At 43.9% G+C, this 20,594-nt stretch overlaps 1 protein-coding gene and 1 long non-coding RNA gene across 2 annotated transcripts; both read right to left on the reverse strand.

Annotated features, from left to right (window-relative positions):
• Positions 1-651: 651 nt before the first annotated feature.
• Positions 652-7,136, reverse strand: LOC129127806 (uncharacterized). Its single transcript, XR_008535209.2, has 4 exons — positions 6,358-7,136; positions 4,079-4,241; positions 2,495-2,684; positions 652-1,703 (listed from the first exon to the last, which is right to left on the reverse strand). It is a non-coding gene; the product is annotated as an uncharacterized LOC129127806 (long non-coding RNA).
• Positions 7,137-12,402: 5,266 nt separating this feature from the next.
• On the reverse strand, positions 12,403-19,949 carry RAE1 (ribonucleic acid export 1). Its single transcript, XM_054644203.2, has 12 exons — positions 19,845-19,949; positions 19,299-19,395; positions 19,059-19,163; positions 18,464-18,556; positions 17,975-18,061; positions 17,487-17,573; positions 17,180-17,251; positions 16,568-16,675; positions 16,153-16,259; positions 15,974-16,049; positions 15,238-15,432; positions 12,403-13,737 (listed from the first exon to the last, which is right to left on the reverse strand). Exons 2-12 carry the CDS (start codon positions 19,386-19,388, stop codon positions 13,651-13,653), a joined length of 1,107 nt encoding a protein of 368 aa, XP_054500178.1. The 5' UTR covers positions 19,389-19,395; positions 19,845-19,949; the 3' UTR covers positions 12,403-13,650.
• Between the last annotated feature and the right edge of the window lie 645 nt (positions 19,950-20,594).

A 20,594-nucleotide genomic window follows, 5' to 3' on the forward strand; every position in this document is an offset into this window, starting at 1 on the left:
GCACTCTGCGGGTCCCGGGGAGCGGCGCCGGGCGGGCGCGGGCAGAGCCCCGGCGGAGCCCGCCAAAGATCCCGCCGGGGCAGCGGGGTCCCGCAGCCCTGCCCGCTGCTGTTGCGCAACCATCGCAACGGCGAGGGCTCGGTCCCCGGCAGGCTCGGGCACGGGACCAAGCCGGGGGCAGCTGCCAGCCTTTGTGGCACGCGGTGGAAGCAGGGCAGGAGGAAGGGGTGGTGTTGAACGGAATCGCCAAGGAGAAACAGTACGGGAAGAGGTCGAGGGGTGAACAAAGGTTCAGAACTACCTTTCTCAAGCAGGTTCTTAAGCCTCCTGCTTCTCCACTGCGCACCTGGATATGTACCTGTGCAGCCTCTCTGGGGACAGGGATGCACCGTTCCCATTTCCCTGGTAGTCGGGAATGGGGCTCTCCACCGTCCTCCTTTTCCATTTTGTTCCATGAAAGGACAGGCAGCTCCTGCTGTGAAGTGCCACTGCCTGTGACCTGACCTGCAGGTTTCTGCCCTGACCTGCGATTCAAACCTGGGAGAATTGTTACTATAGCACAGCCCCATATTTGTTGCATGTAGCCCTTGGCCCATAACTGCAGGAAAACAAAAGCTGAAAACCCAACCCAGCACTGGAGAACCCCAATGGTGGGATGCTTGCAATGCTTTAATTCCTCCTTTCCAGCATCAGTTGGAGTTTGGGGTGTGGGAGAGAATCCCAAAAATCATTATTTGTTCATACTTTCCATCACCCAGAATCTCAAGAGCTGACCCTGTGCCTTAGGTTTATAATTTCTCAGAGAAAGAGATTTTTTGCAACATGATAAATGCAGAGATAACATTTTAGGGAAAAAAAAAAAAACAGTGAAGTTCTAAATCATCATCATCTACTTTGGCTTCTATACAGCAGGTTCAGACTCTGCAGACACTTTTTTTTGTTACAGACCCCACAGAGAAAAGCCAGTTATTTCAAGAGAAAGGAATGCATTAATGTCTGCACTCCATAGTTATTCATTAATATTTTTCTTGCACTGCTTCCATAGTTCTAAACACCCTATGCTTCATAAAAGAGAGAGGGGAAAAAAAAGCCAAGGAAAGCCATTAAGCTTTCAGTCCTGAACCACCAGACTTCAAGACTAGGGTGCATTTCCTTTGATTACTGTGGAAGAAAGATGGAGCTGGGCCAGCAGCACCCAACATCACTGAAAAATTGACAGCAAATGGATGGTCCATGGAGCCTTTGTGTCTTGTGAAGCCACCAGCTGTGCCTGGTGCATCCCAGCAGCAAGGCTGGAGCACACCTTTGGGGCCGGGCTGCAGCCAGGGGCTGGGGCCTCTCCACCCCCAGGCACCCCTTCTGTCTGCATGACTTCCACCACAAACTGCACATCAGCTGCTGCCTGGGCTGCCCGAGCTAATGACAGCCCCATTGGCATTCAGTCTCTGTCCTTTCACAGAGCTTCATTCTGCTCCAAATGATGGCAGAGATTCAAACCATCCAACCAGACTCCGGCTCCTCTGCAGGGCAGGCAGGGCTGCCAGAGCTCTCCAGAGACACCAGCAGCATCTCTGTTCTCCATGCTTATGCTTGTCAGGGGGGAAAACAGCACAGGCGTTTTTCTTCTTCAAACATGAGCCCCACATCTCTCAAAGGAGAAATCCCAGCTCCTCTTCCTCCCTCGAGGCAGGAACAGGAGTTTCCTACAAGAAAGGAGCTCAGGTTAAAGCTGTGCTCAGTGAGCAGCACAAACCCCCCGGTAGCGCTGGGGAGGCGGCCTCGGTTCTGCCACATCCTGGAAAGCAGGAGGGGAAATGAAATCTCCTGTCTCATGCTGCAGCTATTGCAAACACAGGCTCTAATGAGCTGTTACCACAAACACAGCAGGAAAGGGAAGAGAAAATGAGTAAGGATAACTTTATGGAAGTTAATTAGTTTGCTTTTATTTTTTCCGCATCATTCTTGTGAAAAGCACTCATCCTCCTCAAAACACCTACAGATAAAATCCAGCCATCAGATCAAAGCTGCAGGAGCTTGGCAGAGCCAGTTTGCTGACATCTCCCATGCTTTTACTGCAACAATAGGAGTACCTGAGAAGAGAAGGATATATTTCAACTTTCTTTGAGTTGTCTCAAAGATAACTCCTGTAAAGGCAAGCATATATTGAAGTATGAAGCTGCCTTGGGGAAGGCAGGACATTGCTTAGCACAAATCTAAGAGCAGACTGCAAGCAAGAAGAAGAACACAGACCTGATATAAGCTCTTTTAGGAGTGCATTTAGTCCTTTGCTGTTATTAAGAAATAAAACCACACAGGTCAGTCAATGAGGAGGCTGACAGAAAAATATCTTTTGCAGTGGGTGTACAACCATCCATGTCCTTAATGTACAGGATTTGTATTACAAATCCAGAGCATCCTATTCTCATTCAGATTGGGAAGAATAATTTTACAATAATTCAACACAGTTAAGAGGACTCACTGGGTTTTTACTTACATGTTGATACATTCCTTGAAGCTTAAGCAAAATTGATACACAAAGGCTCCTTCAGGAGTGGACTTCAGCAGTGTTATCCAAGAGGTGGAATGGAAGAGCTGCAGATCACCACAGCAATGTACTGACAATCCTAGAGAAGGTGGCACTGCAAGACTATCCAGGTACAGAACCATACAGAAATGGTCCCTGCCTAAAGGATGAAAAATAGATTATAGCAGGAAGTTATACCTTTGGGAGCACAAGAACGGGACAGAGGTGGGGAAAGAGCAGCAGGGAAAATGTTCCCTGTTCCTTGGCCTCTGCAAAGCCCCAAAGTCCCTTCTGTTCTTGTCCCTCCCTTGGCACTGAAGCTCTGTGCTGCTCTCCTGTAAACTTGTCTGAGCATTTTCCTTTCTTCCCCCAGTGACTTTGGGAAAATTGATATGAGACACCCCAGGTTTGATCTGCAAGCCTTTGAAGAACCTGCCTCATTTCTTAGCAAACTGATGGGCTTTATTTTTAAAATGGAGCAGGGCTGCTGTGGAGCTCTGACCTTTTTCAGTTCCTGCTGCTGCTTAGCCAAGACTTCATTGCTGTAGGGCAGTGCCCTTGGGTTTGCCATGGATACTCACTTATTGCAATAACAGCAGATGAAACACCCCCCTTAGAAGCTCCACAGTTAAATAAGTTAACTGGAGAGCAAGGCACTTACTGTGGGAACTGTTTGGTTTGTTGGTTTTACTAATGCTCAGTCTGGATGCTGGCCACCAGCAAGGCTGTGAGCAGGGAGATCTTGAGGGAGCTGCATCCAGTAGCATTTGGTTTAGGTTATCACGGGGAATTCTGCATCTGGGCCCTCTGTCTGAGATTTTTTGGTTTGGTGCCCTGAGGACACCATAACAATTGCTTAACCCAGAGCTGCTGCTGCAACAAGAATTGAAAAATGAAAATCATTCTTCTTTGGGCCACTTGTAACAAAATAGTTGAGCAGAGGAGGTTCCCAATCAGGGCTGCTTTCTGGCTTTGGTTTCTGTAGGAATCCTCCAATAGGACTGTTTCCTCTTCTGAATATTCCAGAACTGGGCATGCTGAGTGAACTCTGTTTCCTTTTGCTGGCTACACTGGTTACACAGAAGCAGATCATCAGCTCTAGTGGGCATCTAGAATGATCTGATTTATTATTCCAGTAACCTGCATTTAAAAAAAAATATGGATATGGGCATTGGTAACTCTGGGACTGAGAGAACAACAAATGGGACACCTTATTCAATTGTGCTGGACCACAAGCATATGTTAGAGTGTGGCTAAAGAAAATATCATTAAAAATCTAATTCTACTTCCCCAAACTTTCCTGCCCTCCCATTTGATGTTCCTTCAGAAAATGAAAATTGCATATCTGTGCCATGACAAAGGACAAACAGAATCATGGTAATTGCAAACAAGATTCCTGAAAAAGAAAAGGCTTGGAGGAACATTGCAGAGCTCATAACTGCTTGGAGGATCTTGCCACAGGAAGTGCAAGCCTTGGATATCAGTCTAGATGAAAATAAAGGCATAAAATATGGCCAAGGAAACTGAGAGTCTGTGCCATCACATTGCTCATACCTCTGCAGCTGCCAGCAGGGAGAATGTCTGATATTCAGGAATCTTGTGCTTTGCTCTTTGTGCCACCATCACCATTTCCCAGGAGTTTCTCAGAGCACAGCTTGGCCCTTGTCCTTCCACATGCCCTTGTGCCAGCCATGTGTGCCAGGGGAGGATGAAGCACCTGTTTGGAGCAGGAAGGACCAGGTCAGCAAGGAAAGGCGCTTCAGTGGAGCCTGTGGTGGTGCCCTTCAGTGGGGAAGATGTGCTGCAGCCACTCTGAGTGGGCACCCCTACATTTCTTGGTGCTTTTTACTCTGCCCTTGGGGAATTTCTCCTCCACCATCTCCAGCTGTCTGTTTATGCAGGTCCAGCTCCTGGGAGCTGTGTGTACAGACTCTCCCCAGCCCTGGCAAAACACTCTGGGGAGCTGGAATGACACTGGGCTGGGGATTGTCACAGTGTGACAGCAGGGAGCTGGGCTGGCTTTCTGAGCAATCAAAATACTGCCCTTGATTAGGATGGTGGCTTGTTTTCTGGCATTGCTGGCATCTCTGCCAAATAGTTTTGTCATCATCAGTATTGTAATGTCTTGGCCTAGAGCAATGGTAACCCTTGCCTTTCCTGTGACTTGGGGATGATCTCTCTTTAACCTCTTAGAAAATGACTAATGGAAAGTGCAGATGTTCATATTGCAGCTAAATTATGCAACAAATCCAGGAAACCCTTCACTAGCTGATCTTAATTTCTTCTTTGCTTCATAGAAGGCAGGAAAGGGATGACAAAGGGTTAGAACAGAAAAGGAACAGGGCAAAGCAAACAGCTCATGGTGGTTTCTGGGACAGAAGTTTCTCTCCAGATTTTCTACCACATCTCCTCCACTGGCAGTAAGCACTGGGGAGCAGGAGCTGTGAGACAGATGCAGGAAACGTTTTCCTGCTATGACAGCATCTAGATCTCAGCAGAACATGATATATGTAGGCTAAAATACTGCCTATTTCTCCATGGTTTGGTGATGTCTCGGAGGAAGAGTCTCTGCATTCCCAAATCTGCAAGGCAGGGCACTGGGAGAAGAGTAAGAAGATGAAACCACTGGTTATGACCTGCTAAACACAACCTCCACTAAAGATTCTGTTCCTTCCCTGAACCCCTGCACAGAAACTCTGTCTCTCTTTAGTGGAAATATCGTCCCATCTCTCTCAGGCTGGGATTTAATCATCAGAAGGGTTTTCCTCCCACAAAAAGTTTTTTAGAAAAAAACATTCCATTTGAGTCAAACATGCAAACTGCATCTCAAAATAGTTAAACAAATATTTTTGCTATTTCAATTTTATGTTGTACTTTGGGAAAATGTTAATTGTAACTTCATACTTCTGAAGTTTGAAAACCATAAAACTACATTTTAAAATGAACAAGAGATCATTTAATATTCTTTAAAGGAAGGAAGCAGAAAAAGTAGGGCCTTTTGAAACAGCATTAATAATTATATTTTTTGCAAATATTTGTGGAGTTATGTTAAAACTAAGTGGTATTTTCTGATTTAAAAAAAGAAAATGCCAGAGGGCTTCTAACAATCTCTGCCAAAGCTGCCAGGGCCGCATCTCATGACCTTTTCATGGGAGTGCATGTGACACTGGTAGCACAAACTGAGCAGGAACTGTCCACCCACTCCAACCAGGGAACAGCCAGGACACAGAAGAACATTAAACAAGATGTCTCAGCTCTGGGATGTAGAGCACAGCTGTATGGACACAGCAGATATTCTTAACAGCAAAATGCAAGTGACTCCAGAGCTGGAGCACATCCATAGCATGGGGCAGACCCAATTTCTATCCCCCTTCCCACAGGTGAGCACAGCCAGGTCTCACCCATGGATCCCCTCCTTTACCTCATGGTCCTTTTCCCCAGGTTGCTGTATTTTAGTCCTCACTAATCCAGACTCTTCTGTCACATCACACCCAATGAGATAAATAATCCATCTACTCTGATATTTCTAGAAGTATCACAACTGGAAAAGTGATTATTTATTGCCCACAATGAACCTGGCCAGAAGAACATACACAAAAAATATTGGCATGGCAATTAACCTTCCTTAAAGGTTTTGTTTGAAACTCTTAGAGCCTTCTAGTTACCATGTCTACTCTATTTAAACACAAGGCAGCAAAGGTTCGTTGCAGTGGCTCTGAACAGGATATAAACACAATTGGAATGTCAAGACAACAAACCAACATATCAGCACTGGATACAGAAGCTTTTTCCATGGAGCCTGGAAAGGTATTGAAAAAGAAAAACAGAGGTACCTGCACTGAAATCTGGGCAGGATGATTCCAGCTTCTGCATGATCTCAAAAAGTCCAAAATGGGCCTTTGACAAAAGAAAAAGAATCAGCTACAGCAGGGCAGCACAATCACTGCCTGGAGGGGTCAAAGCTCACCTGGGCAGTGCCACTGGCTCCTGACAGTCCAACACCCACATCCAGTCTGCTGGAGCAGTGATTCCTGAGGGGGAAAAGCCACCAACAGCTCAACAGGCAGCCACACGATGTCCCCAACACTGCAGCAGGACCATGACATCAGCTGAACATGACAAGTGGAACCAAGTCCTGCTAAATCACACAGCCCAGTTAGTGCCCATCATGCCTTTAGTTAGTGGGGAAGCACATAGAGAAAGGTGCAAGACAAGAAAGAGGGCAGGTTTTGCATCCTCAGGAGGACAAAAAGGATGGCTGATGGGTGATTGTATTTTGAAGTCAAGCTTGTGAATGAAGTGTGTGGATCAGTACTGAATGAGGAAATCCATTCTGCTGCTTGAAGTGTGGTTTTCCTTTTGCCAGCCCTGGGGTGCCAGGACCAGTGTTACCTCAAAGGACATTTCATCAGCCTACAGGGAGAAAAAACCACTCTTCTGTTTCCTGACAGTGTGGCTGTGACAGCACCAGGCCTGTTAAGCAGCAAGGTCACTACTGGGAAATGCTACCCTGGGCCAAGCCACATTCAGAACAGTTTGGAGAGTTAAATCATCCTCTCTCATCTCCCTGCTGCTGTCTGCAGGACCACCAAAGAAAGGTGCCCAGATGATGAACTGGATGAGCTCAGCCATTGTGGCAGACACAGGTCAGCACTGCAGAATGGCCCCAGCTGCATCACACAGCCACTGGCTGAACAAAAGCTGGAAGGGTTCAATGACAAGGTTTTGCTAAGCTATTCTCTTTAACTAGACCATCTTTCTGTGGTTTTTAAAAAAAGCTGTTTCAGCCCAGTTAAAGTGTTTCTGAAATGCTACATACTGGTGTTTGAAGCCTGACAATGTTCCACAAATGTAGATGTTCTTCTTTACAATTATATAGATCCTGCTCTGTAAATTAAACATTAATGCCTAAACAACCAACTGCTGTCTGCAACCCTGCTGCTACAGATCAAGAATGAGCATTACTTAGGAAAGGGAGACCTCCAAGGAAAAGAGTCAGGTATCTGCAGAAAGCAATTACCTGTCAGTAAGTGATACCTGACTCCATATAAATCCCACTGTTACAGCAGGAGCAGGGCAGACAGCTGTCCTTCCAAAGAAAACCAGTTGTAAAAATTGTATTTGAGCTCCAGTTTAGTCATTTGAGAATAGTTTGAACCACTGCATTATCTCTGCCCTTTACTGACTGCAATAATCATGGTATATTCCAGACCAGATGCATCTCCCTTTGCTGTAGATCAGTACTGAGCTGCATTTGATAGGCAAGGGAAGGAAGGTGATTGAACCAGTTGGCAGTGGGTCAGAAAAGGACATTTGAGCTTACACCTTTCTGGGAGATGGCACAACTGTGAGGAAGTACCTTGGGAAGGGTTGAAGAAAATCCATTACCTGAGTTTTATTTCACAGTGTTCCCAGGAACTGAACATTGCCCCTCTCCTTGTCTGTCCAGCAAATCAACAATCTGCATTTAAGAAACATGAATGACAGAAAGCATTCTCCGTCAAACTACATTTGTTAATGCACCCCTGAGGACAGGCTTAGCTGACCTGGGTGTTTAACATGCAGTTTGCAGCATTTTCCCATTCCTGCAGCAAACTCATTGCTGGACGTCAGCACATCCACACCTCACACTATAAAGCAGTTACTGCCTGCAAAAGACACCCTGGGCAGCAAAGGGTAAACTTTCCCCACACCCAGGGAAGAGCATTACCTTAATCTCTTATCTAGGCTGCTTTTCAGTGGCACTTGATACAGGAGCTATACCAAACACTTCCTTGAAAACATAAAGCCAGGGATTGGGTTACACACGACTGGAGATCTGTGCCACCAGTAAGACAAAAGCTCCTGTATTACCTGGCACATGCTGCTAAATTATTGAAGTGTCCCTTCAAACTGAATATATTCACTGCATAATTAGTCATCAGAAGAAAACAGTCTCTCTTTACAAAGCTAATGCTGGCAGCTATTGTATCTTTTATGCACTGTAACAAAAAGCATTTGCAGAACTGATGCAACACAAACATTTGGAATGACTCTGTCCATGCACGAGTGTTCCCAAGGCACATGCTCCCCTTTGTGGTGCTGCCTCAGTCTCATGTTACCTTGCAACCAAGACCTAAAAATGTGAATTACTTTTCCCAGCTGTAGCACCATCCCCATTCCAGAAGCAGGTAAATGGTGCAAACACCTGGAAGTTTGCTTTGCCCCTGAGGAAGGAGTGAGATCAGTTTGGCCATTCAGGGTCCATTCTGCATCAAGTGGGACCTCCCTGGGGCTGTGCATCAGTGCCACTCTCAGCTCACACTGCTTGCAGCTGATGCCACTCCAGAGGCTCTGCTCTCATGGGCTTGTCCCTGCTGCTGATTCCTGGCAGCACAGCTGCTCCAGTGGCAGTCCCAGCAGTGCTGGAAGCACCACAGCCAGCTGGTGTTGCTCTGTTATTCTGACCTGGCAAGGCAAGAGCAGCAGCAGCTCCCTCTCAGCTGTGCTGCTGCTGAGAGCAGGATGGGCCTGCAGTGCTGTATATAAACCTAAGCTTACCTGGAAATGCAAAGAGATGGCTTCCAGCTGTTTGAACACCAGCTGCAGGATGAAATGCAGTTCTACCAACTCCAACCCACAGCCCGAGGTGTGCAAAGACAACATTCTGTCAGTGGAAATATTCCTGGGTTTTTCCCTTTGAATTCCACCTGTTACACCTGACACCAAGGGGACAGATGGGTTCTTTTAGGGATCTTTGGCAGAATAAAGACAGCACTAAAATGTACCTACAATCAAGGCTTTCTCAGCAGGATATTCTGATTAGCATAGCACAGAATTTATGATTAGTATGGCACAGGATTTCTACAAGTAGCATCAATATGGTACAATCTGTAAATAGCACAATACAGAATATTTTCTCTATAGCCTGGACCTTCTGCAAGTCTGAGGCTCCTAACACATGGTTTAGTAAATCAATGTAACAATCACATAGACTTGGAAATCATGTCACAGAATGAGCCACTCAGTCCTGAGGAAGCAGAGGACAGTGGAGGCACCCCTGGCCATGAGGGGTCCCAGCCCTCCCCTGAACAATTCCAACTCCATAACTTTACAGACAGAGCCCTGGGTGCTCAGCAGCAGCACTGGGCTGCCCAGGAGCCTGGGACCTTCAAGGAAGGGAGGAATGGGCCTGGAGCCCAGGAATTGTGAGGCCAGCAGCCAGGGGAAGAAGAAACTGGTTTGGGTGACTTGGTTCAGGGGACCTTCAGGGCCTGATAGGGAGAGAAGAGGAACAAATACATGACCTGCTTGGTCAGATGTCTCACTGAGCAGCTGAAAGAGCATTGCATAGCTCTAAAGACTTGGTTTATGTGCATGGATACCAGGTACACTCCTGGAATGGAAATGATTCTATTTTCATTCTTCTGTTCCCTGAGTATTTTGGGAGAAGCTGCTTTTACAAACAACTGTACCTTGTATTCCAGCAGCACTCCAGCTCCGTGCAGAGCCCCAGGCACGCTGCAGCCCGGGCTGCAAGCAGAGCTGTGCTCAGGAGCCATCAGCACTGCCATCGCCTGGCACCACGGCAGAGTTACAGCTTCACACTGTGCATTCCGTGCATCCTGCAGCTGCCGGGCTGGAGAAGGTTACTGGGGAATTGTTCCTGTCCTGAATTTGTTCCAGTCATTATTTTGTGCTGCAGCTCCAGGTGATGATCATCACCTGGCTGGAAAGCTCAATAACGCAGGGGAAATGCTTTACACGGTGAATCTGCACCAGAGCTTTGTGAAATAAATCAGTCTTACCCAAATGACTGCAAATAGCACTTAAAAATTAAGTCTCCAGATTGGCTAATTAACAGCCATTTCATTTTGCTCAGGTTCATCTCTGCAGAAAGCAAATTGGAAATCAGTGGTTTCCATCATTTCAAAGGCTGGAGAGTGTAAAACCTCATGACAGTGATCTGACACAATTCCTAATCGTGGGCAGCTGCCCAGACACCTCATCTGCAAACAGCACTTGCTCACCACTAAACTGAGCCAGGCCAAAGCAACAGTTTTATTGAAATATCCCATGTACACCAATCCCACCTCAATCTCAGATCCACTCCCCTCTGCAGAACAACTCAGTGACCAATTTTTCTGGCCTAGGAGCTGAACTGGAGCACTCACCAATTCAGGATTGCATTTCCTGTGGCAGATGGTAAATCAATACTCTGCCTGCCTGCCATTGTGCAAACATGTCTTGTTTCATCTGTGAAAGGCTCTAGCAGACAAACTTGGCCAATTATTTCATTTTCTGAAATAGATTTCATTAAACCAATGTGCAAAACCGCTGACACGTGAGAGCAGCAGCAGGAAACTCATCTGAAAATGTAAAATGTTCCCCTTTTGAGGGGTTTAACTGGGCTGCTCCTTATGCCAAAGATTATTTGCCTGCAATAAAACACATTGACAGCAAACTTTCAGAAAATTAAAGAAGTTACTTTATAAATCAAGCATTCCTATGTTAGCTTTGGGTACACGTTAGCATCTTACATTCTTCACTCATTTTTTTTGGACAGGTAACTGCCATAGAATAGCAAGTTAAATACATTTCCAGAAATGCACTAACACTTTAAGGGGTGTGAATAAACTCTCATTTTTGATGCTTGAAGGGATACAGCTGTGTGTACTTTACAACAGAACCTCACAATAGTTCCAGGGAAGAGCAAATTGCCAATGTGCTCTCTTAACTTGGGTAATGGAAAACAATTCAGTTCAAAGCCTGACTCTCCTCCCAGCTGAACACATCTAATGTGCACAGCAACATAATGGAAACTATGTCCTTCTAAAATTAGTCTGAACAAGTAGCAAGTGATGATTAAATAATTCTGAAGCCTCACTGACAAAGAAGTTCAGCCCAGCAGAGTAAGTACTCAACATAGTGACACACAATGTGTTATGAAACCAGACTCACCAGTGCTGGCCTCAGTGGCCACTGAAGCAGGTGCAGCTCCACTGGGTCCCAGAGAAATGTACCTGCTCAACTCATCTATTTTCTCTCACTCATTCACATTGTTGGGTATTTAAACAAAATGAGATTTTTTTAAAGCAGGAAACAATGACACATTCCATTCCTCCCTGTTTGCTCCAGTGGGAGTTCTGCACACTTCAGTGATCACTTACACCTGATCTCCAGCCTGCAGTTGCTTGGTGGCATTCAGTTGACTGGGAGTCTGGAAAAATGTGCTAACAACCAAAGATTGCTGCATAACAATCACAACCTTAGGGAAAAAAAATCAACAGAAACCAAAGAAATGTTTGAGCAAATGATCAGCTACTGATTTAAGTGCTGGGAACTCTTTCCTACCTTAAAGAAAACAAATTGTTCATGAATGCAAAATCTAAAATATGTAAAACGTAGAAGTAGCAGCGAAAAAAAACAAACTATCTTGAGAAATAAACCAGAAAAAGTTAATCCCTTAACAAAGCAGAGTTGGGTGTATTTAAAGGATTTTCCTCTATACCAAACAAGAAATACCCATCCAGCAAAAACTGATGAACTCAGGGAAGAGTCTGGAGTGAAAAGACAGTGGGCTGGAGGGAGCCTGAAGAGTCTGTGATTCATCTGTACTCACCATGTCAGGTGTTTGGCTGCTGAAACAGCAATGAACTTGATTCATCTCAGAACAAAAGGCCTTTCACACCACTTCTCCCAATTCTTTGAGGCAAACCCACAGGAATCATTTGTAGTGGAACAGAAGTTGGAAAATGCATTGGGTTCTCTTAAGCAGCTGGAGGAAAAGGAGCTGACTTTCAGCAAATGCCCCTGAATTACACTGAAAGGCCAAGAAGCTGCTTTGAAACAGGAAGCACATTGCCTTGCCCACATTATTGGAACAGAACTTCTGAATATAAAAAAGCATTTAGTAAAAATTTTATTTGAAACTCAGCATGAATCCGTAACCACCAGCATTAAACCATAACAGTTTTACAGAGAATTTGTACAATATGCCATGTAACTCTATACATGCTCCCCCCATCCCCTTTTTATTCAGTCATTATCAAACAAACAATAGTTAGACAGGAATAATAAGCATTCACTTCCAAAAAGAAAACTTTGGCATGTATACAACTGGCTAGTTAAAAGTAAACAGTGGTAGATTCAAGTCAGAAAGAGACCCACTCATTTTGTTTCACAGCATTTTTGATCAGGATGAAGCTTCCCAGCACTACTTTCTAGTTAATACAAAAATGAGTATTTTTTTCAGTCCTGAACACCCTCTTACAGGACAAAACCATGTTAAAATGCTCAACTTACAACTCTAAAAGGTGTCAGCTTCAAAGAAGCTTAGGTTAAAGGGATTTTGCACACATTGATTTGGTCATGAATAAAACCTTTATAGGTTTGCTCATGTTCCTGAACTCTGAGCTATTTCACCACTTGGCACCACTGCAACTTCTCCTTTGAACTAGAAAAAGCAGTTTGCTCAGAAGTCATGTCCACTGCAGGAGTGCCAGAAAAACCTAAAGTTTGCACTGGGCCCATCTTCTGCCTTGAGTTTCTGTCACTGCTCTTGGCCCCCTACTTACCTTCCCAGTCATCTGAAAAAGGAGGGAAAACTATTTGCAAGGCATTTCTTCCTGGCATACAGCAGACAATGCTTCCATTTCAAAAACCAGAAAGCAATGAAAGAACCCCTGAATTATTAATAAGAAAAAAAAAACAAGCCTCCTTTGAGAAGAATTACTGGTGATTCTCCAAGTACTTACAAAAAATACAGTATTTATACAACTTCTCCAGAACGATTATAATTAACATATTTTAATGTAATACTAACAAAATAAATCCAGAGATACAAATGGTTGCACTTCAAAGCAGGAATATCCACCCCAGATGTTGATTTTGCTGCAATTTCATTATTGCTGTGGAACAGAGAGTGGTTAAGTCATGTCAATACGAGCCTCTCTTTCTTACACACATCAGAGTATTTAATTTGGAAACGTTCTCCAGCAAGTCAAAATACATTTACTGTCATTTTTACAGTTCCTGCTAAATGTTTGTGATCCAAAGTTGACTGAACCATGGTGCAACAGGGCACAAATGGCCAAAGAGCAGAGGCAGGAAGGGCAGAACAAGTAGAGGAGTTCAAGTCAGACTCACTACTTCTTATTCCTGGGCTTCAGCTCTTCTGCTGCATTTCGCAGAAAAATGTAGTTTTTCTTCTGTGGATTATAGAATTCATGACCCTAAAGACAAAAATAATCTACATTTACTCTCTTCAAAGAAAAAATATCAGCATTACTTAAAATGTAAGAATATGAATATTCCATTAGTTTGGTTTATTAAGATTTAATCTTAAAGCCTTTAAGGCCAGATATTGGACTACACTGGTGGATTAGGAACAGCTTACTTGAACAAGCAATTACAAGAATTATACATATAAAGTAAAATTTAAGAGACTTTCATTCATTTTGAAAGTATAAAATATTTTTGATTAAAAAAATAACCACATATCTCTAAGTTCTACTTTACAGATGCAGCCTGGGAACTCAGTATAATTTCTTTTAAATGTCATTTGAGGCAGAGAAAAAACTAAACCTTTAATGGCCACCCAGCTTCACTTTAGATTTTTTATCTTTTAAATGACATAAGGTCACATTTTTTCCATGTGAAGCCCAAGTTCTACAGGCAACTGCAGAGTTTTCTGTTCCCCAGCTGCAGATGCAAATGTCCTGTTTTGCATATAATTTTCATACACATTACCAAATTAATGCCCAAGTATCCAAATCAGGGAGAGTAAACACTAATAAAGCTACTGAGGTCCAACATGCAAGCTGGAAATTACCAACGCCATGGACAAGAAATGGCTCTGGGAAGGAAGGAAGGAAGGTTAGTACTTAGCACCAGCTGATTTTACTATTTAATACTGGTTTACAGATCTGAAAGTCTACCCAAGCAGCAGAACTGAAGAATTCATCTGTCTTGGAACCAACAAATATTTTAATGTGGGCAGAGGACTAAATACAATGCAGTGAATTAAAATTTAGCTCTCCGTGGCATGTAACTGAGTTAATCTTTGAGATTTCTGCATTCATTTCACTCAAAACCACAAGAACATTATCCTACAAGCACCCTAAAAATTAGTTACATTCCAAGCTTGCTGCCCTCCCTCCTTAAACTATTAGGAAGTATTTATTTTCTACAGATCATGGTTTGCTGTGGTTCTGCTGCATCTGTATTGTTAAGTGTGGAAGAGAAATAAATAAATAAATAAATAAGCACTATCAAAAGCCTCACGAAGTGGCAGTGAAGATTTAATAGAGAGCATTCAAACACTGGGCTAAGTGTTTATAATCACAGTGACAGCTTTTTCCCCTGCAGCAGCAGCAGCAGAGATGTGCATTTCACCAGCTCTGTGGGAAGCTGTCAGGGTGCCACACTGCCCTGTGACACTGCCCACGGCACAACGTGTGTGAGCAACCATAGCAACCTCTGAATCTGGGAATTTGCAGTTTGCTCATCCACATTTGTAAAGCAGCAGCATTTAGCAATCCTGTCCTGCTGCAGCTGAAACAAATTCACAGCTTCAATGTTACATTTCATCAGGTGGCCAAAATGGCCATTTTAAGATCTCTTAGAAATCAGAAAGGTTCACCTACTACTTATAAAAAACACCAAAAGCCTCACAAGAAGAAGAGTCTTAGCTGTCAACTGAAAGTATGAACATAAGTCTAAATCCTTCTTACCTTTGACCAATCATAGCTGGAAGCATAAGCAAATATATTGCCATTGTGGTTGAAACAACAAGCAGATATTGGCTGGTCCAGCTGCTCTGAGGTTTTTAGCTTTGTCCGTGCATCTTTATCCCAGAAGCTGAATCTCCCATCAGACCCCACTGTGGCCAGAGTACCATGGACAGGGTGGAATGCAATGCCATTGACCTGCAGAGCCACACAGAACACCATGAAAAACACCACACATGGCAACAGGTGATGGGCACACTCTCAAAGGTGTGCTGAAGTCTACAAGAGTAAATACATTAAATTTCAACTAAATACAGCTCTTAAATCTTTAAAATTTCTTTGGAGAAAAAAAAAAAACAACCTAAAACAACCAAAGAAAAACCACCAAAGCAACAAGAAAAACACCATCTTTTTGGCTCAGTACCTAATAATCCAATGCACAATGCCATTACACAACTATTGTTTCAATATCTGCAAAATCAACAAGTGTCAACTCCACTTGTTTACAAGCAGATTCAATGAAAGGCTGATCTAGTGCTTGTTTTATGGGAGTATAAAAATTTGCCTTTCCTCTTAAAGAATGACTGTGACAGGTCTTGAAATGTGTCTTAAGAGCCTTAGGCAAGATAAAAGGTGAAGGAAAACAATTCAGAGCCAACTTCATGTTAGGAGTATACAGTGTATATATGACACATATGATATATGTATATATGATACATGATACATGTTGGATACTCACAGCATAGATGTCCTGAGGTGCTGATGTGTTTGTTCCATTGGAGCGATGGCATTTAAAAGTGAAATTATCTTTTGCACTGGAAAGGAAATTAAAAAGTTTAAAATATTTTAAAAAAAAGCTTTTTCTTTTCATCACTGTGACCTGAGCAATAGAGAGAGGATGTTTTAGTGAATACTTACGGGTTTGGGGGGTTGATATAATGAATGGCTACTCTGCCTTCAATGCTCCCAAGGGCAAATCCAGTTGGTTTGTTCACTTTGTCTTTGAAAATAGCAACACAGCGATGCTGAATTTGAGAAAGAGGCAAAGGAGTTTTAGACTGAGACATCTTTTCCACATGGACACAAAACTTCAAAGTCATCCATGCAAGGTAAAGCAAAACCACTAGCAAGGTCAAGAGATAGCTCAAATTTTGTCAGGAATTTGGGCAACAGTTTAAATTTCTAAATCCTTGTGAAGATCAGCAACAGGTCACTGGCAAACCAGGTCATTACCATGCTAAGAGAACTTGGTTTTGGAACACTGCATGTTTTTACAAAAAATGTCAAGGCCACAATGTCAATGATCTGTATAAATACAAATATTATTATTTACCTGGTGTTTCAGAGGAGATTCTATTCTTCTAAATTCAGAAGGTTGGTTCTCTAACTGATAAACTATCAAACCCCTTTCTGCAGTGGCCACAGCTGCCATAGGATGAACCTGGATAAGGTTGTAAAACAGGTTGGAACACAGACACTTGTGTTAATTGCATGGCAGAACACTCTGAACAACTCAAAGGAATGACAGGGAGGGAAATAGGAAGCAGATAAAGAAGAAAGTTCATGTATTCACATCTCTTCAAACACAACCAGTCACTTTTTTCCCTGCCACTGAGAAATTTAAAACACCAAAAATCTTCTAATTCTGTGCTGATTGCTCCAGTGCAAAGTGCAATGGTGGTTTACAAACTTGGCCAGAACTAAAGGTAGGTGAGTCCTCATGCTGATTTTTGTATTGTTAAAAGGACACCAAGTGTGTTTTGTATGATGAAAATCCCTGTTTTCCAGGGCCTGACCAAGAAGATCAGATTATGTTCCAGCACTACAATCACACAGACATCCAACACTAACAGGATTCAAATCCTGTCCTACAGAAGCCTCCAAAACTGCTTCCTCCTCCCAGTTATCCTCTGGCAGCATCCATTTGCCACATCTCCTGACTTACCACATCTGCACAGTAACACCTTTCAGGGAGCTGCAGAGTCATCATAGGGGTTGGTGAACGGGTATCCCAGAACTGATGGGAGCAGAGAAACAAACAAACAAACTTACACCTGGAGCTCAGGATACATCCCCTGTAGTCATTTTAAGTGTAACTGTTTCATTCTTGTTACAGTCAGAATAGTGCAACTCTCTGTGAAGTTATTCCAATAATGATTGGAGCTTAATAAAATATTTTCACTTCATGTAAATATTTTTATACACAAATTATTAGCACGCTTTGTGTCCATTTGTTCAGGTAAAAATCATACCTTCAAAGTTTTATCCCAGCTTCCTGTCATCACACAGCTGTAATTTGGGGCTTTAATCCAATGGATGGTCTTCACAGGAGCATCATGCTGAAGAAAGGACAAACAGGTGTGCAAGAAGCAATCATTGAAGAGAACAACTCTGCTTAAATTACAACTGGTAACCAATTTTAGTCACCATAATTACATATTCTACAAACAGACATGAACTTCTCATGTGAAAATGTAAGTTGTAATTCTGTTATTCTTGCAGTAAAAAGCTGATATTTCTGAAGTGAATTTAATGCATCAGGGTGACTTAGTGAGATCACTGCAGCAGTGGAAAGAGCTCCCTTAAGTAAAACACAGGAAACAGATGCACAGGGTTTTTAAATCACTTTGATCACCTGTTCAGGTGCACTTCACTATCACAAAAGTATAAAAATTAGAAAGGTATTTTTTAATAAAAACAGAAACAAAAAAAAACATTTAGTACTTTGGGCTTTACTTACTTGTGCAATCTGAATTGCTTGATTACTGTTGAGATCCCACATCTTGGCAGTTTTATCACATGAAGCAGTAAATACTTTACTCCCATCCTAAAAAATAAGAATAAAATCAAGGGATTAGTGAATGGGAAAACTGTCAAGTGTTATTCTCTTCTAGAAACAGTGTAACATCAATGTAACATGTACAGGGATTGCAAGACAAAGAAGAAACATAAATTCAAATTTATGTATTACTACGTCATAAAAGAACAAACAGTGCTATTTTTATCCAGCTTTTAACACACTCCTAACTTTAAAACTGACTTTTAGCCTTCTTACACCCATGCCAGCCCATCCCACTAGGACACACTCAGCACACATTTACAGCAATTTCAGTCTGTGCAACACCCATGGGCTGCAGCTACCTGTGGCACTCATCTGCCTGCAAACCACACACCAATTTATGTGGACTTTAGGTAAAAAATGTGCATTTCTTTTTAAATAACAACTTACATCACTCCAGCAGGCATCAAGTACAGGCCCTGTGTGCATCTGCTGAGCCTTTGGAATTGTCTGTCCGTTATCCTGAACCTCCCAGCAGCGAACCTGCAACAGGAGAAGCAAATATAGATAAACCAAATTAACAGGAGCTTGAAAAGACTCGTCCTGGATGCTCCAGCCCTAGTTTATCCAACAAAAAGTATGGTTATAAATAACAAAGTCTGGGGTTTTTTCAGAACTAATGAAACCTTAGGTTTTTTGCTTATATTCTTTTCACCTGTAGAGCCAAAACGCAGCCCCACAACTCCAATTCCACCTCAAGAGTGCTTTGCAAACCCTGAACCCTCAGCTGGGCAGAACACAACAAACATGCCCACATTTGTCTTCCCTCCCTGCCTGAGCTAGCTGGGATCTCATCTTTTAAACAAAAAAGAATGTGTTATGATAACTTAATAATTTAATCTTTTTGGGTTTGTGATGATTTATCAACTATGTTAAACTTAGTGCGTTTGATACCAGACATAAATTTTGCAATTCTTCAGCAAGTTAGGTTTTCAGGTGCCCTGTACAAGCTTTTAGGATCCCATTTTGAACAGAGAATACTTACATCATTTGCCCATGATCCTGCAATGAGGAAATTACCCGGCAGAGTTGGTGGACTAAACGCTAAACAAGATATGCTGTCATCAGGTGGAGATGTTACTTCAATATCCTACGAAGAACAGGAGACAGAACAACTTTTGAGAACTGTGAACCGAGCCCTTATAACTTCTACAGAATGAGTCAGGAGGTCCTGCTGTGACAAAGTAACACACGCAGCAGCAGCACAGGGGGCTGGCACACGCACCTTCATGGGGTTGTGGTTATCGGCTGTCGTGCTGCCGAACATGCTGGTACCGCCGGTACCGAACCCCGACGTGGATCCGAACAGACTCATCCTTGCCCTGCGAACGAGTTAAAGGTTGAGCCCTGCAAAGCCCTCGGGCGTGCCCGGGGCGTCTCAGCGCAGCCACCACAGCAGCACAGCCCTGCGAGGCACCCAGGGATATACAAATATACCAGACTAAATACAGTAAAATATAATCAATAAATAACAAGACACTTCTCGTTGCTGTTGGACCCCCACAGCTCCGCTGCCCACCCTGCCGCGGATCCCTCTCGGGCCGGCCCTGGCAGAGCCAACCCCGCCGTGCCCCTCGCTGCACCCGGGGAGCCCAAAGCCGAGCCCGGCCGGGGGTTCTGCCGCTCTGGCGCACACCCCAGCGGGGCTCTCCGCCCACCCCCAGGCCGCCGCTCCGCGGGGCTCCCTCCGCCCGTGCGGCGGCACCCGGTACGGCCCCGGCCGCTGCCGCGGGGCCGGGCAGGGGCTCGGGCCGGGGCTCCCCTCACGCACCGCTGCGGGCCCGCTCCGGGCCGGGACCTGCGACGCGAGCGGCGGCGAGCGCGGGACGGGCCGCGCCTCCTGCGCAGGCGCCGCGGGGCGGGGCCGCGGCTGCGCCCTGAGCGGGCGGGGCGGGGCCGAGCCGGGGGCGGGGCGGGGCAGAGCCGGGGGCGGGGCCGGGCCGAGCCGGGGGCGGGGCGGGGCAGAGCCGGGGGCGGGGCCGGCCGGGCGTTTCATTCAAGTTTAACACGGGTGGGGCAGCTGTAAAAAATCCAACTAAATAAATCTACTGAAAATATCGTCTGTAAGATCCATGCTGATGGCTGTGAGATCAGTTTTGGAGGCATTTTCTATGCAGTCAGCTTGACTGTCTCACATAAAAATGAATGTACACTTTAATCACCACAGTTTTCTGCTTCTCTTTACTGTTTTACAGCCAATGAAATAAATTAAATGAACAATGGATTCTGTTATGATGTGCATTATTCACAGGATTGTTTATTAAATTCTTAATCAGTTACATCCACTCTTATTTGTTCATTGAAAACAAATAGTAATTTGCTGGAAGTTTTATAGCTGCTTGAGATACGCAGTGATCAGGAATTATTTCTGGCTTTTAAGTCCGAATTTACAGTAAACACAAAACCTAAAATAATTCCCAAAAAGTGGAACATATAATAAATTCTTAAGCAAGTCTTTCACTCCTTTCAAATACAGAAAGCTTGGTACAACATTATACAGTGCTTTAAAACAGAAGGCAAA

This window comes from Agelaius phoeniceus, chromosome 17 (genome assembly GCF_051311805.1).
Source record: "Agelaius phoeniceus isolate bAgePho1 chromosome 17, bAgePho1.hap1, whole genome shotgun sequence".
NCBI classification, from domain to species: Eukaryota; Metazoa; Chordata; class Aves; order Passeriformes; family Icteridae; genus Agelaius; species Agelaius phoeniceus.